A 27725-nucleotide genomic window follows, 5' to 3' on the forward strand; every position below is an offset into this window, starting at 1 on the left:
TATTAAAAAAACAGCTGGCACTTGGGAAAACTTGTCATCTCTGTCCCTGTTAAGAATTCTTCCCCCTGGAAAAAAGAAGTCAGCCTCTTTATACAAGTTCTTATTTTTAGTCCTCCGTATGTGACCAACACTGGCAGGGTTCTTAGCATGGCAGGATATATTAAAATGACACAGTAGTGGGAGGCTGCCTTGGCTAATTTTGAAACGGAGCCAAAATCATGGATAGCATAGCACTAGCACAAAAAGGCAAAGATTAAATAGGCAGTCTAGAAAATATCTGATTTAAATTTAAAATTATGGGACTAGGTTTTATTCTGTTATTGTTACTCCATGATATTAATATAGGATAACTAGGCTTATCAAAATTGTGACTAATGCAAATTCTACCTCTAAGATGACAAAACAAAAAAGTTAAGTCAGAGAAAAACTCACTCAAAACAGATATTCAGTGTTGGGAAACAAACAACAACATTCCAGTCCTCTGCACTTTTGACATTTCAGCAGGTTGTGCCATATCACAAAGATATATAGTCAATGATTCATCTTTTACCCTCTGTTTAGAAAGGTAATGTTCAAAACTATAGACAATGCCAAATAATTTCCAACTCGATGTAGAATGCCACTGGATGCATGGAGAGAAGGATATTTGCTCTCTCCCCTTCTTGTCAGTGACTTTGACTTTGCTGTTACAGTAGGTCAATTAACAGTTTAAAAACCAAATGGGCAGTGGAGGAAAGGTAGCCACAGATAGTCTGTAATATAATGAGATAACTGGCAGATAAGCAAGACTTTCATGGCACAAATGCCTAGAAAGGAGCTGAAGCTCCTTTGCCTCACATTTAAGGCCCTCCACAATGAAGCACCATCCTACCTTAATTACTTTTTTTTATTACTCTCTTCTACACTCTGAATTTTTTAAGGGTCCTGATATTTAATTTGCTTGGACCTAGTGACTTGAATTTATCAGGGTCAATTGTGGCTTTCTACCTCTCTATTTGCTAATTTTGTTCTTTTCTGCTCCAAAAATCATTTGCCTTGGCATAGAAAACACCTAAAATTAAGTTCCTCACCCTATCTAGTCTGTCTTCTCTCATCATCAAGTCTCACTATTCTATGCAGCTAGGGGATGCAATGAATAAAATGCTGAGCTTGGAGTCAGGAAGACCTAAATTCAAATCTGGCCTCAGACACTAATTGTGTGACTCTGAGCAAGTCACTTAAATGCTATTTGCTTCAGTTTCCTCAAATATAAAATGGGGAAAACAACATAATAGTGTACCTCACAGGGTTTTTGTGTGGATTAAATGAAATAAGACATTAAAAGCATTTAGCACAATACTTGGTATGGAGTATGTACTTGGAATAGGTATATAAATGGTTATTTCCTCTCCCATCAATATAGTGATTTTATCATTTCTTTGATCCTTCTCTTTTCCTCAATAAAATAAAAAAACAACAATAAACACCCCTCTGTTGTAGTTGGGTTTTTTCATCAGTTCATTGTGAGCTCAAGGCTCCTGATGAATGGTGTTATAGGACACCTTTATCATATTTTTACATTTATCTTCCAATACCTGCCTTTACTTCCACCTACTTTTTTTACAATTACTTCTGTAGGAATCTCTTTTGGTCTTTTTTTTTAGATCCTTTTTCTATCCTCATCAGAATTATCTATCTCTGCATTATCAGAGTTTTCTATTGTTACTGACCTGACTTTCTCTACAGAACTTTAGTATGGGATTTTACCTAGCCTCTCTCTCAACTCTTTGATAACTGCTTTCTAAATTTTGGGGGTGCTTATCAGGATATGTTTGATTTTCTTCACTTCTATCAGAAACTCTAAGATGAAACAGTGAATTCTCCAACCTTCTCCCAAAACAAATCCCATCATTCCTAGCTCTCTGTCCCCAGCAAACAATTTATTCTTGAAGGTGAAATTCATGACCAAGTTTTTTTTATCAGTCCTTCCATCTTTTAAAGGATTAAATTTTTCATTACTTGCATTATTATTTATTATTTCCCAAGTAAGGCAAGTCAAGAAATCATCAGCTATTCTGTATTTCCCAGAGAGAACTACATTACATGTCTGCATAATTGAAGTATTCATCAATACTCCATCATTCTTCTGTTCTAGCTTTGTGATCTGTTTCCAGGATTCCTCATCTGTTATTGGTTATTTTGTTGCTGTTTTCTGCATGTGTGTACACACACATATCCATACAGATATGAATATGTGTGTATATATGTATATTTACAAACATACATGTTTATATACCTATTGTGTACCTGTTTGTGTGTGTGCATCTCACCTTGCTTGATCCTTACAACAAAACTGGGATATAACTATTATTATTATTCACATTTTAAAGATAAGGAAACAGAAGCTAACAGAGGTTAAATTCTTTGCTCATGAAGATTCAAATATTACTCAAAATTACTGAACAACAAACCTACTTTCTATATTAACTATCTGAGCTACATAATCAGTTTTCTCCATTATTTTCAGTTTAAAACCCTTTTTTTTACAAGACTCCAGGTAAAACTATATTTACCAAGCCTTGTTAGGTACCCTCTCTACTCTTAGACAGGAAACTTAACATTCCTATGTTTTAAAGGTCTTCAAGAAATCTAAATCTTTTTTAAACTATATTTTCTTAACCACCATGTATACAACACTTTAGCTTCTTAACCAAGTATATGATCTGTGTTTTTCTATTCAGGTTTTTGCCTTTGACCTACACTGGCAATAAAAGACCATCTCTACTCCTAAGATCTTCATTTTCTTCTGCAAGACAATATGACTCTTAGTAATGAAGAGACTTTGATGCATATGTGAATCACTAGAAGTAGATATGGCAAGTATTGGGGTATATTGATTGTTAAAGATAAACCTCCAAAACCTTATTTCCCCAAGTCTTCTGGGAAACAGGAAGCCTAAGTCTGTTATATAAGGATAAATTGAGTAGCTATTATAGAATATTCAACAATTACTGTGAGACACCACCAACAGAGATGAAACTGGCTTAACAATAAGAAAGCTAGGTGATGCAGTAGATAGAGTGCCAAGCCTGGAGCCAAAAAGATCTGAGTTCTAATCTGGCCTCAGACACTTACTAGCTGCATGACCCTGGGCAAGTCATTTAACTGTTTCTGCCTCAGTTTCCTCATCTGCAAAATGATCTGGAGAAGGAAGCAACAAACCAATCTAATATCTCTGCTAATAAAAATAACCCAAATGCGGTCACAAAGAGTTGGACTTGACTGAAATGTCTGAACAACAATAAACAATAAGAAAGAAAATTACTCATTTTGCCAAAGTTACCTTAGAAGACAGAAGTAGAGTCATAGAATCCCAGAATACCTGGGTTGCAAGCTTCTCTAATATAACCTACTGAAACATGAATCTTCCTTTATAAGATTCTTGAAAACTGGTCAAATTATAGGGAACTTATTACTTCCCAAGGTAGATCATTACATTTTTATACAACACCATTTTTCATAAAGTCATTTTTTAAACTGAACTAAAATCAGCCTCCCTATAAGTGCCATAGAATCCTACCCTCTAAGTCAGATTTCTCTTCTATATTACAGATATTGGGAAACAGTTATCATACCCCTTCCCCACTGTGTTGATCAGGATTATACTTTCAAGTAACAATGATAAAGCCTCAAAGTCAGTTGAATTTAAGGTTTGCAAAGCTCTTTCCACATCTTCACAAAAATCCTGAGAAATAGGTGTTTATTATTAACCCCATTTTACAAATGGGGAAACTGAGATAGACAGGTTAAGTGCCTAGGGCCAGGCAATTAGTAAGTTTATGAGGCAGAATTTGTGCTCTTCCTAACTTTAGGTCAACATTCTACCCACTGTGCCATCTAGCTGTAGATTTAAAATTATCTTATAGAATAATATGGGTTTCTTTTGTTATTGGTCAGGTGAATGATTAGGATTTTGATCCTTTAGATAGAATTTTTTGTTTTAATGATCATGATTAGTTCAGTTTATTTCTCACTTAGTAAGATCTTCAAGTTTTGTTCTAACTAATTACCAGATTTGTGATGATAACTATATCATTTAATTTCACTGGACCTCTTTCTTAGCTGTAAAATGAAAGAATCGTACAGATATTCTTTAAGGGTCACCTTTAGCTAGGTGGTACAGTGGATAGAGCACTAGAATTGGAAGTAGAAAGACCTGAGTTCAAATCTGGACAGAACTTACTAGCTATTTGACTAGGTGCAAATCATTTCTCAGTTTACTCATCTTTACTCAGCAAATCACACCTCAGTTTACTCATCTGTAAATGGCGATAGCAATAACTCCTGCTGCTCAGGGCTGTTCTAAGGATAAATTTAGATATCTGTATAGTATATTACAAATCTTAAAGTGTCATTTAAATGTTAACTACAAGTTATGATTCCATGACTGTTGGAAGGGAAAAGCACATAATCTGAGTCCCAGAGACCATTGGCGTTGTATTCTCTCCTTATCGATGGAGATCATAGGCCCTACACCTGTGTTAGAGGTGGGGCAGAGTGGCAGAGAGCAGAAAAGGTTCTTCAAGTCTCTTCAGGTTTCTTGAGTCTCTTTGGGTTCTGCAGTTGTTTGGGGGGCTTCTGGCTTCCAGTTTCAAGAGAGAAGAGATGGAAGATGCCAACTCCACTTCAGGTTGCTGGACCAAAAGATTCTGAGAAGAAGCTGACTTGTAGGAGTTAGAAGTCTCTAATATATCCCTGTTACCAAATTCCTATAGTACAGACTTCAGGGAATTTCCAGTTGGGTAAGATCTGGTACTCTCTCTGGTTGACCTAAGTTGCTTTGCTCCTAATGGGAGAACTCCTTCACTTTATATTGTGTGGTATATATTCTCCTGCATATACTTTCTCTGATTTCTTTTTTTTTTTTTTTGCTATGATTAAATAAATGGCTTTCTTTGTTACTTATGTGTGTTCTTTTGGAAACTGGTATTTGGTGGGAAGAGAGTCAAGCCTAAGACTTAAAATTTGGATACCTCTCCTCTCATTAAGAGAGAGAAATTAGCTTAAACCTGAAAATCACATCCCCTGACTGACAATAGTTAAGGGAGCAGCCTGGCAACCCCTATCTCTTAGGAGATCAAATTGAACAAGTTTCTGGCTACAACCTCCTGATTCCCTTCTTGGAAGGAATTAAAAACTCCTTTGGAAAAGGGTGTAAGGAGAAGAAGCTAGAAATGTTTATTTTGCCTCCCTTTGAGTAATATAATGACACCCCATACTACATGTTGGGGCAGATATTGCTATATTTATTTCAATTCATTTTCTATGGACAGTAGAACACACCATCTTTTCAGCTGCTCTAAAGGTTGATCTATAGTCCTTATCATTTAAAGATTTTTATTCAGTGAAAATATTCAGACAGCAATGGTGTAATGTGACACGTGTGTTCCACCCCACTCTTTGTCTTTGTCTGGTTCAAGGGCATGAAACTATTCCCAAAACTTCCTGCAGGAATTTATCCGTACCCAGATACAGATCTACCTCCAGATGGCCTGTGGCTATTAGGAACTTTGTGATTTTATAATGAGGCAGACAAAGGTACCTAGAGTCCATTACAACTTTATTAATCTAGCCCAAAGTTTCTTAAACTGGGGTCCATAAGTTTCGTTAGACTACCAAAGGGATTGTTGAAACAAAAAAGGTGAAGAACTCCCAAATTAAGATAAGCATGACCCAGGTATTTTGGAAAGAAACCATCAAAATTAGGTCAGACAAGACAAAATACAGGGTTTTATGGAATTCTATTAAAATCAGGGGCTACCAAGGTGGCAGAGTAGAAGCACAAACTTGGCTTGGGCTATGGCTCCAAAGAATTCTAATACCTGTAAAAAAAAAAAGACTCTAAACAAATTTTAAAGCTAGAGAACCCACCAAGTGACAGAGAGAAACAAATCTCCCATTGAAGACAGGCTGGCAAGCTGACAGGAAAGGTCTATTGCAGCCCACTGGGAGCCAAGTAAAGTCCCAAAGGAGCCCTCATTTCTGGCCCCAGGGCAGCCCTGACCAGCAATGGCCAGAGCAGACTTCAGGAGGGTAAAGCACCAGCAGCCATGACAGTTTCCAGACTTCTCAACCCATAAACACCAAAGACAAAGTAAAAGGTCAGTGTGGAATTCTTTTGGATGGGGGGGGGGGGACAGAAGAGCATGATCCTTCCCCCAGGGGGAGAAGCAGCGCATGGCGGCTGTGCAGCCGCCACCACCTCATGACTGCCTCAGGAGCTCCTGGCCTACAGATTGTAGGGGGACCAAGCAACCATTCAGAGGGTAATGGCTCTTGCTTTACCCTGCTTGGACTAGATCGCAGCCTTGGGTAGTGGTCCTGAGATGTGTGGCCAGTGAGCCAGAGCTTGTGGGGCCTGTAGGGAAAGCACCCTCCTAATAACTCCAGCAGCTGCAAAATCCCCAGCAATTTGGGACAAAGTTCTGTTCATTGTGGAAGCAGAGTTCTACTGTGACAAAGAGCTCAAAAGTCAAGTAATTGGCTGGAAATATGAGCAATACAGGAAGCACAATCAGACCATAGAATCCTCTTTTGGGGACAAAAAGGATTAAGACATGGAGTGGGAGGAAGACAATGAAGTCAGAACTCCCACATCAAAAGCCTCCAAGAAAAACATGAATAGGCTACAGGCCATGGAGGAGCTCAAGAAGGATTTTGAAAACCAAGTAAGAGAAGTAAAGGAAGAATTAGGAAGAGAAATGATTCAAGAATGATTCAAGAAATTCATGAAATGTGAGTCAACAGCCTGCTAAAGGAGACCCAAAAATACACTGAACAAAATAACACCTTAAAAAATAGACTAACTCAAATGGCAAAAGAGGCCCAAAAAGCCAGTGAGGAGAAGAAGCCTTAAAAAGCCTAATTTGCCAGATGGAAAAAGAATTTTAAAAAGTCACTGAAGAGAGTAATTCCTTAAAAATTAGATTGGAGCAATTGGAAGCTCATAACTTTATGAGAAATCAAGATACTATAAAACAGATCCAAACAAATGAAAAAATAGAAGGCAATGTGAAATATCTCATTGGAAAAACCACTGATCTTAGGGGTGGCTAGGTGACTCAGTGAGTAAAGCACCAGCCCCAGAGTCAGGAGAACCCGAGCTCGGTTCCAGCCTCAAACACTTAACACACACACACACACACACACACACACACACACACACACACACACATACACACAACTAGCCATGTAACCTTGGGCAAGTTACTTAACCCCAATTGCCCTCCAAAAAAGGCAAAAAAAAAAAAAAAGAAAGAAAAACCACTGACCTGGAAAATAGTTCCAGGAGAAGCCATGATCAAAAAAAGACCCTAGACACCATCTTGCAAGAAATTATCAAGCAAAACTGCCCTGATATTCTAGAACCAGAGGGCAAAATAGAAATTAAAAGAATTCACTGATCATCTCTTTAAAAAGATCCCAAGCCTCTCTCTTTTGGTAGTGGACCTGACAGAAATTAAAAATGGTTCAGGGTCTGACATACCGCCATAGGCTGTCCTACAATACAGCTTCCAACAAAACTCGGCTGTCACGAACCCCAGGTAACAGAATTGTTTACCTTTATACCAAGAAGGTTGGGAAAGCACCAAAATCAGCCTGTGGTGTGTGCCCAGGAAGACTTTGAGGTGTTCGTGCAGTGAGACCTAAAGTTCTTATGAGGCTATCAAAGACAAAAAAGCATGTCAGCAGGGCTTATGGTGGCTCCATGTGTGCTAAATGTGTCCATGACCGGATCAAGCATGCTTTCCTGATTGAGGAGCAGAAAATTGTTGTGAAGGTGTTGAAGGCCCAAGCACAGAGTCAAAAAAGTAAATAGAAAGGATATGTATTTTGAATAATAAAGAAAATTAAAATGTAAAAAAAAAAAAAAGATCCCAAAAAGAAAACTCCTAGGAATCTTATAGCCAAATTCCAGAATTCCCAGGTCAAGGAGAAAGTACTGCAAGCAGTCAGATTGTGGAAACATAATCAGGATAACACAAGACCTAGCAGCTTCTACATTAAGGGATCAAAGGGCTTAGAATACGATATTCTGGAGGTCAAAGGAGCTAATACTAAAACCAAGAATCACCTACCCAGTAAAACTGAGCATAATGCTACAGGGGAAAATATGGTCATTCAATGAAATAGAGGATTTTAAAGCATTCTTGATGAAAAGAGCAGAACTGAAAGGAAAATTTGACTTTCAAATACAAGAATCAACAGAAGCATGAAAAGGTAACCAGGAAAGAGAAATCATAAGGTATTTATTAAAGTTGAACTGTTTATATTCCTACATGGAAACATGATATTTGTAACTCATGAAACTTTTCTCAGTATTAGGATAGTTGAAGGGAATATATATATATACATATATGTATGTATATATAAATATATATGTGAGTGCCCATATGTATGTTCATGTATACATAGACAGAGGGCACAGGATGAGTTGAATATGAAGGGATGATATCTAAAAAATAAAATTAAGAGGTGAGAGAGGAATTAATTGGGAGAAGGAGAAAGGGAGAGATAGATTAGGGTAAATTATCTCACATAAAAGAGGCAAGAGAAAAACTGTTACAATGGAGTGGAAGAGCAGGAAGGTAAAAGGGAATGAGACAACCTGATTCTCATTGAATTTGGCTTAAGGAGGGAATAACATACACACTCAGTTTGGTATCTTACCCTACAGGTAAATGGGGGGGAGGGGGGAGGGGATAAGAGGGGGCATGATAGAAGGGAGGGCAGATTGGGGGAGAGGGTAATTAGAAGCAAACATTTTTGAAAAGGAATAGGGTCAAAGAAGAAAATAGAATAAGTGGGAGGTGGGATAGGATGGAGGGAAATATAGTTATTCTTTCACAATATAACAATTTTGGAAATGATTTGGGTAACTACATATGTACAAACTATATTGAATTGCTTATCTTCCCAGTGGGGGCAGGTGAGGAAGGAAGAAGGAAAAAAATCTGGAACTCAAAATTTTAAAAACAAATGTTTAAAACAAATTGTTTTTTACATGCAACTGGGAAATGAGATATACAGGCACTGGAGTATAGAAATCCATATTACCCTAACAGAATGTTAGGGAGGGTGATGGGGGAGGATATAAGAGAGAACAGATTGGGGGAAGGAGTCTTCAGTAGGCTTGCTACTTTGGGGTGTGGAGTAGGGGAAATGGGGGGGAAATGGTACCTCAAAAACTTGTGGAAATTAAAAAAAATAAAAAGAAATTAATAAAGTAAAAAAAAAGAAGAAGAAAAAATCAGGGGCTACCATCATGGAGATTCATCACTTACTCCAACTCTGCTCCTCCTGTGATAAGGGGCCCTCATCTAACTATCCTAAATTATCCACTTTGAATGTCTTCTGTTCTTTAGGCTACATATCCCCAATCCTCCAAATAATTATCATGTGTCTTTTCATTATCCTGTCATGAGACTGAAGAGGACAAAAGTCCTGTTGTAACCATAGATGAAAAATATACTATATTTAACTTAGTGTGTTTGGAAATGACCAGTCTTTGCAGGTTTACTAGCTTACAGAGAGAGGCTACATCACTACTGGAAAAAAAATCATTTTTAAATATAAAGGAGGTTTATTGTGCCACATAGCTGATGAGTCCTGGAAAATAACCACAGCAGAATGATCCCCTGCTGTGAAACAATCAGAGAAGGAAAAAAGGTGTCAAAACTGCCTTAGTGGGTGGCCAGATGGCTCGGTGAGTAAGAGCACCGGCCCCAGAGTCGGGATCACCTGGGATTGAATCCGGGCTCTGATACTTAGCACCACACCCACAAATAACTGGCAGTGTAACCTTGAGCAAGTTACTTAACCCCAATTGCTTTAAAAAAAAAAAAAAAAGAAAAGAAAAAAACTGCCTTAGTCTCTGATAAAGAGATCTAGACAATACTTACTTTTGCAAAGACACTGTAGCCACCAAGACAGTATGTAAATAGATGAAGGTTACTATCCTTTTTTTACAAAAGCACAATGATCCATGTGTATCATCTTAGCCACATATTTATTATTCATTTAGTGTGCCACAGAGCATAGAGCATCTCCTGTTTATAGCTGTTGCATCTAAAGAAGTCCTATGTCTATAGTAGGGGTTTAATTAGTGGTGGGTGGGTTTAGAATGCAGTGGATAAATAGTAGATGAATAAATACAAGGAACCAAAGATAGGCAGCAGGATATCGGAGAAAGAGTACTGTCTCTGAAGTCTGAGGACCTGTTTAAATCCTTCCTCTGATAAGTACGATCTGTGTGACCTTGGGCAAGTCACAAGTGCTCTAGGGCAGTTCCCTCACCTAAAAAATGAGGCAGTGGAAAAGATGACCTCTGAAGTCCCTTTCCACATCACATCTATGATTCTTTCTATGTGTGGATGGTATTGAAGGGGAGAAAGAAAATGTGGCATTGTAGTCATGGCTAAAGATCAAAAGAAGCATGATCTTCCTCAAGGAAGAATAGTAAATTCACAAATTATGGTTATGATTACATTAGTATTATAAAGGTTAATTATATAACCTTTGGTAAGGAGGTGAGTAAAACATATTTAAATATTCAAAATCTTGATTTTTACTCCAAGGAGATAAAATCAATGAATACTTTCATATACTAATAATTAAAGTACAAAATTAAAATGTATCCAAAATTACCTTGACTAAGTAAAAGAGAGATATAGAGCAAACCACAGGAAGAGACAAAGGAGGAGAATGATATTGTTATAATTTATGAATCTGATTATGGTTATTCACCATTTCATGGAATCAAAATATTACTTGGCTGATGACAGTAAATCAATAAGCAAACATTTCTTAATTCCTCATTGACAGATACTAAAACATTAAATATTTACATGGCACTTAATGCTTTACATAAACTCTCATTTGAACCTCAAAACATCCCTTCAATGTAAACAGGGCAAATATTATTCCTCTCCTTTTACATATTGTAATGGGAATGTAAATTTTAAAGATCTTCCCTGCCCCTAGGCTAAAGTGCACCTGGAGCCTGGGGTGGGAGGCTTGTTTTTCAGTAGATACTTTTTGATTGGCCAGTGGGTCAATAAGGTTGTTACATTCTCTGAGCCAGGAGAAGAATATATAAGCCCTGATGCGTAGCTTTGTTTTGGGGCTCACTTTGAGAAGTGTTCTGTGATTTGATTTGGATTCTGGGAAGCCGTTGTTGAGAGCCCCACCTCGGCTTTGAAAAACCCAGATATTGAAACCCAGATGTTGATTTGGTATGGATGTAATGGTTGGACAGTTTGGAAATCTGTCTACTTGATCTGTTTCTCTGTCTTGATAATTCTGTCTGTATATTCTGAAGTTCAGGGTGCTGACCTTTTTCCCCTGAACTAGGTAAATGATACATATTTGACTGATTAAAGTAAGCTTGTTAACCCATTTTGAGTTGCTTTCCTTTATCAAAGCAGATCCAAGAACCTGTGCTGGCAGCCACCCTGGGGATGCTGGGGTGCTTGCTGCTACACATATGAGGAAGCCAAGGCTCAGAAATATGTAAGCTGGTACATACATAGTCAAATAGTCTTCTATGGCACTTTTATGATTTTAAGGAATTTGTTGTAGAAATAAAACACTTGGGGCGGCTAGGTGGCTCAGCTAATAGAACACCAGCCCTGGAGTCAGGAGGACCTGAGTTCAAATCTAGCCTTAGACACTTAACACTTACTAGCTATTTGACCTTGAGCAAGTTACTTAACCCCAATTGCCCTGCCTTCCCCCCTCCAAAAAGCAAAAAAAATAAAAATAGAAAAGAAGGAAGGAAAAAAGGAAGGAAGGAAAGAAGGAAGAAAGGAAGGAAGGAAGGAAGGAAGGAAGGAAGGAAGGAAGGAAGGAAGGAAGGAAGGAAGGAAGGAAGGAAGGAAGGAAGGAAGGAAGGAAGGAAGGAAGTTGGGAAAGAAACACTAAACTGTAGGTGGGACGGAAGGATAAATTTCTCTTCTCCCTCTTACTATAAAGCACTTTAAATAGGACACTAGGAACCTTCTTGTCTAAGTTACTTCTGATTGTCCACTCCTGAATCTCTAATAAGGCTATTAAATTCATTTTTAGAATGTGCTTGTTTCCAGGGGCAGCTTGTTAAAATCCAAATGAATCCATCAGCATGAATGAGAGAAACCCACAAGACAAGAGCAGGGATTAGCCTGACAAAATATCTGCCTGCATCAACACAATGTGTCAAAGAAAATGAGGCTCCAGGAGACACTGGAAAAGACAAGAAAGCTTATCATTTGTACTCTCCCAACAACTCCCTAGTGACAAAAAGGCTACACTCACAAGTTCAACTTCTTTCCTTTTGACATGGTTGTGAAGAGCTCAAAGCCTATTTTATGGAGTACATCTGAAAACTCAGCCTAGAGGATTTATCCTAAAAGTATTTATGGGTTGGTTTATGAAGTTTGTGATTCCCTTTTCAGACATCTTAAGCAAAAATAAAATACCTTCCCTACTTTCTTAGGAAGGTTATTTCAGACTTCTCCCCCCCCCCTCCCCAGGCTATCCCCTAGAGAACTATATTACTTACTTGGGATAGTTCCTTGGCTGGATGAAGGGAAGAATCTCTGAATCTTGTCCAGATGGAGGGAGCAGCAGATCTCTAAATCTTTCTGTCAAAAAAAAAATATTAAATTATAGAGAGAAAGAGAATATTTCAAGTCATGGAAGCAATTAAAAAATAAAATTATTTTACTAAAGTGGTGTTTTTAGTGGAACAGAGGGAGTCATGTAGGATCACTCACCACATCATTCCACAGATCATTTACCATATAGCAAAGTAGATTTGGAATTGGAAAAAAACTGAGTTTAAATTCTCCATCACACAGTAGCAGTGAGATGAAAAGTCATTTAATTTCTCTAGGGGCAGATAGGTGGCACGGTGAATAGAGCACAGGCCCTGGTATCAGGAGGACTTGAGTTCAAATGTGGCCCCAGACACTTGACACACTTACTATCTGTGTGACCTTGGGCAAGTCACTGAATCCCAATTGCCCTGTATTCCCCCCTCCAAAAAAAAAAAAAAAGACCAAGAAAAAATTTCTCTAGGTTTCAGTTTCCTCATTTGTAAAATGGGAATAATAATAATAATACCTACTTCACAGGATTATTGTGAAGATCACATTAGGTGTGCATGTGTGTGTGTGTGTGTGTGTGTGTGCAAAGTGTTTCAGAAGTTTTAAAGTATTATACATATGTTGGTTTATTATTATTTTGCTAGACATCTATTTTTATATTATAGACCCTCGACTATTTTTATTTTAGCAATGTCACTAAAATTTCACTTCCACCTATTTTTATCATTTATTGTGTTGAAGAATAAAGAAGAACCACAGAAATTCAAAGTTGGAAGGAGATCTTTATTATTATTGTATCTCTCTTAGAGATCATAAGGAACAATCCATATCTGAACAAAAATCCCTTTGACATCTTAGAAAACTGACATACAATTTTTGTTGAAGATCTTCAAAGAAGGGAAAATAACTTTTTGAGGAAGACTATTGCCATATTAAATAGTTCTATTTGATTAGAAGATTTTTTTCCTTTTCCTTTCTTTTTTTTTTTTTTTTGTAGACATCAACTCTCAATTTGCCTCTTTACAGCTGTCACCCACCAATCATCCCAAACCCTGCCATCAGGGCCTGAGTAGAACAAGTCTAATTTCTTTTCACCATTTCAATCAAGATCCAAAAATATTTTGGCAAAAACTGAATTTAATAGTGATCAATGTAAAGTTTTGTACATGGGTTCAAAAAGCTAATTTCACGAGTTCAAGGGTAGAGGTAGCATGATTAGACAGCAGTTTGCAAGAAAATCCTTTGGTTGCTTTAGAACACTACAAGCTCAACCTGGAAAAGAAGTGTAATTTGTCAGCAAAAATAGCTAAAGAAAAATTAGACTAGAATAACAGGGATATGGGGTTTTTTTAATAGACAAAGAGGTGACAAGGCCACTGTACGCTGTGCTGAGCAGACTACATCTGAAACAGTCTGTGCAAAATACGGGTAATGTAGTTTAAGAACAGCATCAGTAAGTTAGTGAGTGTCAGGAGGACGGCAACCAAGAGAGTAAAGGGTCTAGATTCCAAGACAGGATAGTCAGTCAAACTCTTACCACATATTTGAAAGGCTGTCTTGTGGAAGATGAAAATGACTTGATGGATCGTTACTGTGCTATAAGAAACAATGACTCAATCTTAGAAAAACATGAAAAGACTTGCACAAAATAATGAAGAGCGAAACAAGAAGAAACAAAAGAACATTGTGAACAGTAACACCATTTTATAAAGAACTTTGAGTGACTAAGTCATTGAAGGAAGGTGCTATCTGCATCTAGAGAAAGAATTGATAAATAGAAGTATATATAGAATAATTTTACATACTGTAGCGCCAATGCAATATTTACAGTGCCCACGATCACAACAGAGACCATGACTATAAGTATTGCATGACATTCAATAGAAAAATATGTCAAAGTCTCCAGATGGAGAATATAGTGGAAGGATTTATTTAGACACCAAAAAAATGAATCCCCAAACCATATAAGCTGAAGTACCAAAGTTATTTAGAAGCCATAATAATGGTGAGAGCCACAGCATCCTTTAGCCTTCCCACAAACTAATACGAGATCAATATTTACTCACAAAACTCTCTATTTCCTTGCCTAAGCTCCTCTGTCCCCAACTGTCTCCAGCTGTCAGACTCGCTCTCTACCAGCTTCTCTGTGGGCTCTGTTGCTTCTCAGCAAACTCCTCCCCCCACAGGTTCCATGTGACTACATTCAGCCTGTCAGGGGGGCAGAGTTCATCTTCACAGCAGGGAAGCTTCCTATGGGCTCTAGGGGACAGAATTTACTTTCAAAGCAGCAAAGATTCAAACTCCCCCCTTGATCTATTAAGGGGCAGGAAAGATCTTCAAATTCCCATTCCCATTACACATACATACGTATATGTGTATATACACATGCATATTTGTGTCTAATAGGAGCCATCTCTAGGGTGGGGGAGGGGGGAAGAGGGAAGGAAAAAAAGAGTTACATAATAACTTTATATATTTAAAAGGAATGGCAAGTTGTACATAATAGATTTGTAGTTTCATGTACAGTCATCTTTTTTTCTATTCTACTATGTCATGGAAATGTATGTTTTATTTCTTAAACTCAGAATAACGTGTCTGTGTGTGTGCATGTGCGTGCATGCATGTGTTCGTGCATGTGTGTGTGTGTAGGAAAAAAAATGACATGAAAATAGAACATATCCAGAGAGCAAAATCAGGAGCTGGGTTGGAGTTGAAAAGAAGCAAATTCAGGCTTAATTATCAGTGGAAAGTCCTAACAATTGTGATCATCACAAAGTGGATTGTGCTGCTATAGGAAGCAGGGGCTTCTCCCCTACTATAAGCCTTCAGGCAGAGACTGAATGACCACTTCTCTGATATGCTGTAGTATGGATTCCTACTTGCTTATAGATTGGTCATGACTATTGAAAACACTTCCAACTCCTGTGGGGCTTGCTCCTATCTGAGCATCTCAGCACACATTTCTATATATAAATATACATTTATATACAAGCATATGCATGTGTATGCATATGAACACATATATCCATGGAGCATCTATATACACAGCTGTATATATGCATGTGTACATATATGTATACACACGTTCATATATGCATACGTGTGTGTGTTTCAAGAAGTCCTCTGATACCTCATCATGGAAGAGAGTTGATCTAAATTCTCATAGGTGACACTAGCAGAAAACAGTATTTTGCAGATTCTGATTCTATAGTCTAACTTGTTCAACTAGACCATCTTCATTATTTCCAGAGATCCATCTCACCTATAGTCTCACCAATGAGTGATGACTTTGTTTTTTTTTTTGTGGCAAAACATAAAACAATGAAAAATAACCCTACATCTCGTGTGGCCCCTTTCAGTTTTTGTAATGATGGTGGTAGAATGATGAGGAGAGTGGAAGGTGCTAAGAAATAATTTAATTTTGATTACTCAAAATGTTCTTACTTTCAATGTGATATGCTTACCAAAAGGTCAACAAGTACACATATTCCTAGAGCATCTGAATCATGTCAATATTGACATTCTTGCTATGAAAGAAAGTAGAATAAATTAATAACTTGTAGCTCCAGAGAAAGATGGCTTACAAGTATTTTCTCAAGACAAAACAACAAAATCATTGCACTGGGTTTTGTCATATGTACAAAGAGTACCAAACAATGTTATTTAATGAGACACCTTGTTATCACATATTGCAATCCCAAGGATAAGTATTTGCGAAAACAAACAAAAAAAACATGAAAATAATTGCAGCTTATGCAGCAATGTTCATTGAAGAGTACAAAGTGGTAGAGAAACTCTATAAAGAAATTGATAGATCCCTTTTAAAAGACCATACTCTGATACTTGCTGTCTTATTAACAGTTAATAATAATAGAACATTAAAGTTGGCAAATCACTTTACAAATATTTTACATCGTCTTCACAACAACCTGGTGAGGTAGGTACTATTATTATTTCCATTTTATAGATGAAGAAATGGAGGCATACAAATGCTGAGTGAATCACCCAGAGTCAAACAGCTCTTAAGCATATGAGAATATGGCAAGTATGACAGATAAAGGTAGAAAATTGTGAGGATGACGAGAAAGGTGATATACAAAAGACTCATTCAGGGAAAAAAGAGATGAAAAAGGCCAAAACTTATAGAACATACACAAATCTCGTGTGTATATATATATATATGAATTTTTGTTCAAAAATAGAACTGGTAGATGTTGAACAAAGAATAAAAATGAATATCTTAATAAATAATTTTATTGATGTAGGAGTTGTCCCTGAATCAGTGTACAGATCAAAAATCATTATAGCTAATATCAGAATTTGTAAAAAGCAAAAAGAAAGAATAACAATGGCAAGAAGAAATGAGGTTTGATTAAAATAATGCAGCCCTAAACTATTTAAATGAAATAAAAATGAGAAATGGAAAAGAGAAATTGTCCATAATAATTTTATCCATGAGTTTAAATGAGACGGGGTAATTGTGGGCCACGATGATTGAGTAAAGGCAGGGAGTTTCCTGAGATCTCCCAAATTTCCCTCCAAACAACTTTTAAAACAATGCCTTAAAATACATTCTGGAGTGGTAGAACCAATGAAAGGATGGAATGAAACCATTTTCCAGCCGATGACAACTGGGGAGGTTGTCAGGAAAGTCTGTTTCACTAGGATGACAGTGGAGCTGTCAGATTCAGGTCAAACAACAGCAAGCCAGCAACAGGCCTTGGAAGCAACTAAATTGGTGGTGGCAGTGCCTTCTGGAGCTCTCAACCTACAGATGGTAGGAGGGGCAGACAAATGGTCAGAAAGGGATTGCAGAGGACCCTTTGCTGGCCCTGGGTACAAGACTCTCCTGCATTGCCCATACATGGTTCAGATCACAGTCCAGGCTGAGGAGGAGCACTAGCAGGAGCAGGGACACTAACAATAAATATCTGATATATCAGCAAACAGAGACACTTTTGCCAAAGGTTTTCTCCATGTAATGGTAGAGTGACATTGAAGTGTCCAGAACAAAGACTGTATCATGTGGATGATGACACACTTTAGGCGATCCAATTTGTAGATGACATTGTGCTGATAATACCAAGCACCTAGACCTTGCAAAGCCTAATGGAAGAGACCTATAATCTCTCAAAGGAATATGGGCTGTCCAATCACAAAGGAAAGACAAAGTAGATGAAAAATGTCCATTGCCCAGATTTCAACATACTGTGCATTCAAATGGAAACTGTATAGGGCATGCCTAAATAAATGCATAACTTGAACACACAGTATAAACAGACAATATGCTGGACACAAAGTTAAAAAGGAAAACTAACTGGAATATATTAGAGAAATTGTCTGTTTCCCATGCAAACAAAGACAAATATTTTCAATGCTAATATTCTGTCAATATTTTTACATGGCAACACAATATTGAATAGCAATATCTCCCAAAGAACTAATCGCACAAAGGGAGATTGAGAGCTGTAAGGTAGGTACAAACGTTGCTTGTACTTCTTTCTAGAAGAGGGCTATGACATCAGGAAGTGATGCTATGACTTTCAAGTGAATGGAATTTAAGTGAGGAAGGCCCTCACTCTCCTTTGTAGTCATCTGGGTCCAGTGGCAAGACATAGATCGGGATGACTGGAGATGACCCCCAGGTATGAACATATAATGCATAGAACATATAAAATACAATATCTAATCAATGAAGAACTCTGAAGAATAGGAGTAAAAGAAGTCATCAAAGAATTTGTGACCTGATGAAACACAGTTAGACTGATACAATTGCATTCCCCAATTTGCATTCTTTTGCTTAAATAGCTCTGCTGAGGTAAACTTTTTTTAAATTTCTTTATTCTTTCTCTTCTCTGCATTCCTTCCTCCTTATTAAAGCAATTTAGAAAATACCTTCATTTTTGCAACTTTGTAGAGGACAAAGCATTCTCCCACTGATGTCTAAAATTATATAGAAGGTTGAACCCTGAGGGTCTCTAGGACTTTGACAGGATTGTGGATCCTGCCCCATCATTGTACTGCCAACTGAATGCATGGAAACTACACACTGTGTGTGACTGTCCCAATTGTAGAAACTATTTTTCTGCTTCCCTTGGATCTAGCAATAAACTTTGCTAGAACTATCTCTATGAGGGATGACACTTTTCATCTTGACTACCCCAAACTACAGAGTTATATAAAAGGAAGAGAAGTTGATTTCTTTCCATGTCAAATGAAACAGATGACAAATGGATTGCCAGAGTATTTCAATGATACCCTCATGATTTCAGGGAAAAGGAAGGAAGGTGTCCAACATGTTGGGTAGATTCTATATGATGAATTTTGGGGAGAACATGGACAAGAGCTGCATGGGATGGACATGAATGGATAGCTTGCTAACTAAATCATTGGAGGGAATGCCCAAATTAAGGTGATTCGAAATCCTCTTGATTATTTAAGATGAAATCATTTCTCAAAAATGTCACATGACCCTTCAAATTCCTGTTAATACGGTAACAAGGTAACTCCTACCTTACAAATATTCTATGTTCCAAAAATTCATTTGTGCATGACTGGGTGTTGGTATCTTTTTTTCCCAAGAAGCAAAACATGCTATAAATTATGCTGTTTCCCATACTTGTCTCTAAAAACAAGTACAAACTATAATATTGACCCCCCCAAAAAAAAATCACTGTATGAGTGTAGTAATGAATTGTATAAATATTATGCAATTTAATTTTTTTCTTTTAAATGCTATGAATTTAAATTAAATTAAAGGAATTTAGACACCAACAACACAACCAGCAGGATATTCCATAAAATTAGCATAGCTTTAAATCTGTTCTACATGGCAGGATCCTGATCTCATTTTGTGGCAAGATATCTTGATCACATCTAAGATATGTCAAGCAGCAGAACGATATTATGTGGCTCTAAATCTAAGGAGATGATCCTTTGGTTCCCAAATTTCCTGCTTCTATATAGGTAACTAGAAAGAGAAGGGGGAGGATTCCCCATGACCATCCAAACAAACTGATATGTTTAATTGTGGGCAAGAGTGTGGAGAGAGGTTTAAAACTGTTAAAGTAGGTATCAATTAGCTAAAAGAATGGATCCTGGACTTCCTGATATAGAGTCCTTGTTTGTGTATGTGATATGCATATGTATATTTGTGTGTTGGGGGTAGGGCTCCAGTATCTAGGCAATTCTTAGCAGATGCCTGAAAGGGAAGGAGGGGCTAAGAGAATTCTTACAAGTTAGCATCATCAACAGGGAACAAGAGACCTGTATTCTGACATTTTCTGCTGTAACAACAAAAGTAGGAAAGATAATCAGGGGCAAGCATTATAGCATTAGAGACTGGGAGCTAGAAAGGACCTCAGAGGCCAGCTAATCAAAATTCTTTATTTTATGGATGAGAGACTGAGGCCCAGAGATGTTAAATCTTATTTCTAAGAGCAAAGAGATATTACGTAGCAGAGTCAAGATTTGAATTTAAGTTCTCTGACACTGGGAAATGGGATTGTCTCTGGCAACATCGGTGGAAAAAGATGAGTTCTGAGCTGTTGGTTTCACAGATATTTGAGAAACCTGTGTGGACTGGGTACCTAAACAAGTGACCATATGGAGTCCCCTTTTATTTTTAATTTGTTATAGATATAACACATTCCATGGAACATTACCAGGATGATTCAATTCAAGGGATATCTAAAAGAGGAATATTGGATTCTGTATTGAATAATTCACAGCATTGCAGGAGAAGGATCAACTATTGAAGTCCACAGTAAAAGACATGCCTCAAATGGCAATGTGATACTTCAGTCTGAGTCACAACAGAACCTAGATAGGATGGCAAGAATGACAAGGCAGAAGGTAATAAACTTTTCACTAACTGAAACGGTGAACTCTTCTCCCAAAGTGCCAAGAAGCTAAACTTTATAGCAATTGACATTTGCCAATTACTGTCAGATATTAAATAATTGATGGGCAGAGAGCTTATAAAGAATGCCAGAGAGAGAATATTAATTTATTTGTATTCATATTTATTATAAGAAAAGTACATCAAAAATATGTGTCTATGTGCACTACCCAGCATTCATACAATATGCTCAAGATCTAAGAATAAAGGTAGTCCCACTGTGGAGCCCACAGTCCCAGGAAGGCATTACTCATGTCCCCATTTTAATAATTCCATTTTCCTACTTCTAAGTTATATTCTATAACTTAGTTGAAATCATAGTATTGACTAGTGTTCTACTAATATTAATTATTATGAAGAATGTCTCTTCCAAAGATTAGATGCCTAGGAAATTATTCCCATGATATACAGCTCTTGATTTCCAATAAAACTCCCCACCTATCATGCAAGCCTTCTCAAATGTAGCACTTTATAATACAGTTTATCTTTTCCCAAAAATACATTTTCTCTCACATTTTTCTAGGAGTAGTCACCAACATTCTAAACAACTCACAAAATAATTACTACCAACAAAAATTAAAAAGTAATCTAAGAAAAGGAAAATAACTTTTGGATTGAATAATTATTTTGAGAACTCTACTTTTCTTAGGATGAGGCACAAGGAGTATATTCAAGTACTTTGCTCAATAGGACCAATAAATAATTCTTTGTTATTATTTTAAAAAGATAGTTTTTTTTTTTTTTGCTTAACTATTTTTGTCTATTGCAGGTGAAGATTCTCTATAGGTGAAGGTACTAAGAAGAGTCTATGGTCTAGAAACAATAGATAGCATGTAACCTTGAGCAAGTTACTTAACCCCAATTGCTTAGGGGCGGCCAGGTGGCACAATGAGTAACAGCACCAGCCCCAGTGTCAGAAGACCTGGGATCGGTTCCGGCCTCCGATACTCGACACCCACACAAAAATAATAATAACTGGCTGTGTAACTTTGAACAAGTTACTTAACTTTGCCATTTTAACTCACAGGTAACTTTTTTTCTTATCTGTAAAATGGAAATAATCATACTAAAATGACAACTCACAAGATTCATATAAAAATGTGGTCCCCTTTTTTCTGTTAATGAAAATAAGGGACTACAGCTCCCCCTTTCATCATAATAACTCCAAGTCTGGAAATTCATTTAATCAAAGTTGATCAGCAACTCATCTTGGATAGTCTTAGAGTCAGAGTGGAGTAGTAGGTTCAGTCAGGAAAGCCAGGTTCAAATTTCACCTGCAATCCTGACTATTTTCTATCACTGAAAAAGTCTTTTTACCTTTTTGACCCTAAGTTCCCTCGTCTGTAAAAATTAGAGATAATCATACCTATAGGATCTACCTCACAATGATGTTTTTGAGTTTCGAAAGAACCAATAATCAATCGACAAATATTTATTAAGCACAAACTATGTGTCAGACACTGTACTACTGTAAAATACTTTGAAAACATTAAAATATAATATAAATGCAATTGTTGGTTATTATTTTAATGATAGGCATCAGGGTATAATGGATGCCAACTTAGCTTTGAAGACAAGAATACTTTGGTTCAAATCACACCTCTAATATTTAATATGTGACCTGGGTAAATCCCTCAACTCCTCAAAATTCTAGTCAATCCTCAAAGACTTTATATTCTAGAAAGATGCCAGCATGCACTTGTAGAGAATTTTCTCACTTGAGAGTTCGCTATATTAATAAAAATATATATATAGGTCAACTCCCTACATTTCATAATTTATAATATTATTTATAATAGCTACTAACATTTGTGTGTAAAGCATTTTCCAATTAATATTTCATTTGATCCTCACAACAACCCTGGGAGATAGGTGCTATTATTGTCCCCATTTTACAGGTGAGGAAACCAAGGCAGAGAGAGATCAAGTGAGTTGCCTAGAGTCACACAGCTAGTCACTGTGATCTGAGGCTTGACTTGAATTCAGGTTTTCCTGATTCCAGGCCCAGCACTCAATCTACTTTACCACATAGCTGCCTGGTAATCATGTAATTATTAGATATTAAATAATTTCCTGGGGCCCTGCAATGTTAAAGTGACTTACCCAGGCTAACATATCTCAGAAGCAACATTTGAACTCACTTCTCCTAAACTCCAAGACTGGCCCTCAATCCAATATGCCATGATGCTTAGAATCATTGATGACTGCTCAAGGGTAGGGAAATAGATATAAGGAGTAAAATGAAACTAATTTGTCAAAATCAATTTTAAAAGCTACTTTCAATTCTTTGTTTTACTAGCAAAAAGCCAATGGAGATAACCAACTGCTTGCTACCTGTAGTTCCTATTTGATTAGATCCAATATCACATAGGACACACAGAACATTCATGTCTGTTTATATAATGTGAAACTGTTCCAATTGCTTTAACCTTTCAGCTGCAACCTTCCTGCCTTACACTAAGTTGAGATCTGCATGGGATTACCAACTGTCATTTCATTAGTGTGGCTGAAAAGGGCCAGAGGATTTATTCTGTAACCTGATATTGTGATGAGTTGACTAATGATGTGATAATGTCTGAACATGATTTTCTGCCACTAGGGAATTTATCTTAATTAACACAGGCTTCTACAGATTTTTATTCCCTCTTCTCCTCGTCCTTTCAAATTGCATGGAAATTCAGTGACTAGTGGCCCTCAGTGGCTTTAAGCATTCAATTATATTAAATTCAGGTCTCTGGGAAATATCAAATAGGGGAATGTGCTTAATAGTTTTTAAAGGAAGTTAAGAATCCCAACTTCAATGAATCTTTTTACAACTTTTGTAGACAACTGTGGCAACCTTCCCAAATAAGTTACTTGACCTCTATTCTTCCAGTTTACATCACATGAATTAATGGCTATGTTATATTTCCTGTCCCTCTCAATTGTTTTGGGGTAAACTCATGAATCATAAAATTTTATCAGTAATCATTTAGAAGAAGGAGGTGAGATAATATGAAAAATATGTGATTGCAGATGAAGCTGAAACTACATTCTCTCTACCACCATCAATCCCAGGTCTTTTCCGTTTAGCAGGGTTGTCATTATAACAGCTTTTTACTTTAGCTTTTACTTAAAATAAGTAATTTATTTTAAGACTAGAGAGAAATATAATGATCCATAATGTCCACCCAGAGGGTCCATGTGGTTTCCTGTTCTTTGATGTTAGGAAATGCATTTTATTTACAAAGTTATGATTTCAGTCATAGTCCTTTCAGTCAAACTCAACAAACATTTATTAAGTGTCTACTATTTGTTGGGCATTGTGCTAAGCACTAGGGATATAAGGAATAGAATCTGATGGCCCTTGCCATCAAGGAGCTCACAGTCTAGTAGGAGAAAGATGCATAAAAAGATTCTAAAAATCAGCAGGCCAGGGAGAGCATGATGAAGTCCTGGGGTACCGGGATGGGATACAATATGATCCAAGTGTGAGCTACACAGTTGATTTCATCTTGCAGATTGATGATTTTATAGAGATCATGATATACACAACAATGATGTGGGAAATGATGAGGTGAATGAACCTGGAACCTTCTTTAAATAGTGGAGGATCTGGGAGGAATTCTCTGATATCGACTCTCCACCCTCTCCAATCAGAGGTAGGGAGGAGCCCCAGGGACAAGGAGTACCAAAGAGGTGTGAGTTTCATAGTTGATTTCCTATTGCAGAATGATGTGTTTCTGGACAAAATGGGAAATGATGAGATGAATGCCTTAATTGAGAACTCTCCTTAAATGGTGAAAATCTGGAAAGAACTCACTGATGTCCACCCTCTTCCCTCTACAATCAGAGATATGGAAGGATTCCAGAGGCAAGGCCCTATTAGGAAAATTCCCAACATTTAGTAGGAGTTGAGCTCCCTGACTAATCTTACATTTATTTAGATTTTTACTTACCTCTTGGCATATTTGTGATTGAAGAAAATTTTATCTTATAAGAAACTTTTGGGGAATGAAATAGTAGAATATATAATACCATCTTTGGATAAACAGGAACCAGGAGGGGAAGGAGGGATGGAGCCAACTTTTTCTCAGGACTCCCCTCTTCACAGATCTTTTGTTCTCTGATGCCTTGTAGGTCCATGTTGTTGCATGATATCACTCTTCTCATCCCAATACAATTCTAATTTTGTCCCTCAGGAATGTGCTGGGAACATGCTTGTTTCAACTTTTGAATTATTTTTTAATTTCTATCACAATTGCCCTAAGCCCCAGTTAGAAAAACTCCACTCTATACTTAGGTGTGGGCTCTCTGCCTAACTTAACAAACCAGTCAATAAACATTTAAAAAGCACATGCTATGTGCTAGGTACTGTGTTAAGCATTAGAGATACAAAAAGAAACAAATGACAGTTTTTGCTCTCAAGATCACAATTAAATTGGGCAAAAATATGGAAACAAATATATACAAAGCAGCTAGGTACAGAAAAAATAGAAAGGTATTAATAGAGAAGAGGCACTCTAAATAAATGGAGTTGGAAAAAGACTTCCTGTAGAAGATATGACTTTAATTGAGACTTAAATTAAGCCAAGGAAGTCAGTAGGGAGAGATGAGGAGTGAAAGCATTTCAGGCAAAGTGAACAATAAAAGAAAAAGTCTAGAACAGAAAGATGGAATGTTTTGTTCTTTTTCATGAAAGAACCAGGAGGCCAGTGTCACTGGATAAAACAGTATATGATGGGGAATGAGGGGAATCACTTCCATGACTGAATGGAGGATGAACTGGAATAGGGAAAGATGTGAGGGAGGCAGTCCCAATGGCAAACTATTGGAATAATCAAGAAATGGTGTTAGGGATATATGCACTGAAGTGGTAGCAGTGTCAGAGGAGAGAAGTGGGAGTATTTAAAAGATGCTATAAATATGAAATTGACAGGCTTTGGTAACAGATTGGATATGGGGTAGAGGGAGACAATGAGAAGTCAAGGATGTGACTAGGTTGTAAGCATAAGGGGCTTGGAGGAAGGTGTTTCCCTTAACAGTAACAGAGAATATAGGAGAGAGGAAGGGATTGGGGTGGGGGGAAGAATGAGTTCTAGTTTGGACATGTTTAGTTTTGAATGTCTACGGGACACCCAGTTTGAGAAGTCTTCAACTGAAGGCGTGAGGCTGGAGGTCAGTAGAGAGAGGTTCAAGCAGCTTAGGTAGACTTGATAAATGTCAGCATAGAGACAGTAATTAAAACTGAGTGAGTTGATGAGTTCACCAAGTGACACAGCATAGAGAGAAGAGAAGGCCCACAACAGAACCCTGAGGGAAACCTGTGGTTAGAAAGTATAATCTGGAGGAGGATGCAGTAACAGGAGAAAGAAAAAATGGTCAGGTTGGAGGAGAACCCAGAGAAAGTAATATCTTGAAAACCTAAGGAGAAGAGAGTATCAAGGAATAAAGGGTGATCAACAATGTCAAAGGCCATAGAGAATAAGGACTGAAAAATGCCATTGAATTTGGCAACAAGGAGAACGTCGGTAGCTTTGGGGAGAGCAGTCCTGGCAGAATTATAAGTGTGGTTGTTGCATAACAAGGGGCTAAGAAGAGACTAAGAAAGAGAGGGAAGGCACTTACTATAGACATCCTTTTTGAGGAGTTTAGCTTCAAAGGGCAGAAGAGATAAAGGATCATAAGTAACAAGGATGGAAGCATCAAGTGAGGATTTTTCCAGGATGGGGCAGACATTGGCATGTTTGTGGGAAGAAGGAATTGAGCTAATAGGAAGAGATTTAAAATAAGTGAAAGACTAGGGATGACAGAGGGGGCGATGCATTGAAGTACACGAGATAGAATGAGATCACTTTGACAAGTAAAGGGGATATAGCCTTGGTAAAGAGTAAGGTTACTTCATGATATGCGGCAGGGATGGAGGAGCAGAGAGTGGTAGAAAGCACCTGGGTCATAGGAGATAAGGAAAAAGGGAGAAGGAGGAACTCATGATGAGTGGACTCTTTTTTTCTGTAAAATATGAGAAATGTTTTTTGTATATATGTGTTCTTTCTATCTCTATCTTTATCTCTCCATGTCTCTGTGTCTCCCGTCTCTATTTAACCCCTAGCCTCTATGCCATTTAGGCAAAATTCAGTTAACTGTAAACCTTTGGGTAATTATAGAGTAGATTATATTATAGTTTCTAAGAATGGGCAAGTACCAAGAGTAGAAGATGGGTAAAGAGGCAGACTTTTCTTGGGATTTCTTTAAGTTTAAGCCCTCTCCTCTGTGATACATGTAGGACCAAGGATGCTCCTCAATATATATTTTATCAGCCATAGCTTAATATTACTTTGGCTCCATTTTTGCTCAAAGAGGAAATCATAGAAATTAATTTTATTAAAAATAATGGCAACAACTGTACAGCAAACATTTTGTTTTGGGATATAAATAAACATCTAGAATGGAACCAAAGTATTACTTAGAGGAAAATTTGTGTCTCTAAATGCTTACATTAATTAAAATAAAAGAAAAATGTAAAAAATATTTTTTACATGCAACTCAGAAATAAGATATATAGGCACTGGGGTATAGAAATCCATCTTGCCTACTAGAAATTTTGGAGGATGGGGAGGATATAAGAGAGAACAGATTAGAGGAAGGGGTATTCAGTAGGCTTGCTACATTGGGGTGAGGGTAGGAGAAAGATGGGGGGAAATTGTAACTCAAAATCTTGTGGAAATGAATGTTAGGAACTAAAAATAAATCAACAATATATGAAAAGGAAAAAAAAGAAAAATAGTACATCAAAAATTGGGTGTTCAACTTAAAAATTAAACCAGAAAACAAAAAATAAAATAAAAATCCCCAATTAAATGCTAAGATAGAAATGTTAAAATCAAAACAGAGATTAATAAAATTGAAAATAAAAAACAAATTAAATAAAATATTGAATATTTTCTCTTAGAAAGAAGAAAACCAAATTACTTGCATCAAAAATAAAAAGTGTAACTATTACCAATAAATATAAAATTACAGTAACTATTAGAAGAAATTTGACCCAATTATATTCCAGTAAAACTGACAATCTAAGTGAAATGGATGAATATTCACAAAAGCATAAATTGCTCAGATTAAGAGAAAAGGAAATAGAATGCTTAAATAACTCTATCTTGGAAAAAGAAATTAAGCCATAAATGAGCTCCCCAACAAAAAATTCCCAAGACCAGATGGATTTA

The 27725-nt window shown here is 37.0% G+C and overlaps 1 protein-coding gene and 1 pseudogene across 3 annotated transcripts in view; one reads left to right on the top strand and one right to left on the bottom strand.

The window, feature by feature from the left end:
- NOX4 (NADPH oxidase 4) overlaps nt 1-27725 on the bottom strand; it is a 258114-nt gene that overhangs the window by 62229 nt on the left and 168160 nt on the right. For all 3 annotated transcript variants that reach the window (XM_069071048.1, XM_069071047.1, XM_069071049.1), the window contains one exon: nt 12578-12659. In XM_069071048.1, the coding sequence (XP_068927149.1) occupies nt 12578-12659 (82 nt within the window). The remainder of the gene's footprint in view (nt 1-12577; nt 12660-27725) is intronic.
- On the top strand, nt 7449-7912 carry LOC138148411 (large ribosomal subunit protein eL34-like; annotated as a pseudogene).

This window comes from Petaurus breviceps, unplaced genomic scaffold (genome assembly GCF_028583685.1).
Source record: "Petaurus breviceps papuanus isolate PSGF00001 unplaced genomic scaffold, PetGlider_PUasm1.0 90823, whole genome shotgun sequence".
Classification (NCBI taxonomy): Eukaryota; Metazoa; Chordata; class Mammalia; order Diprotodontia; family Petauridae; genus Petaurus; species Petaurus breviceps.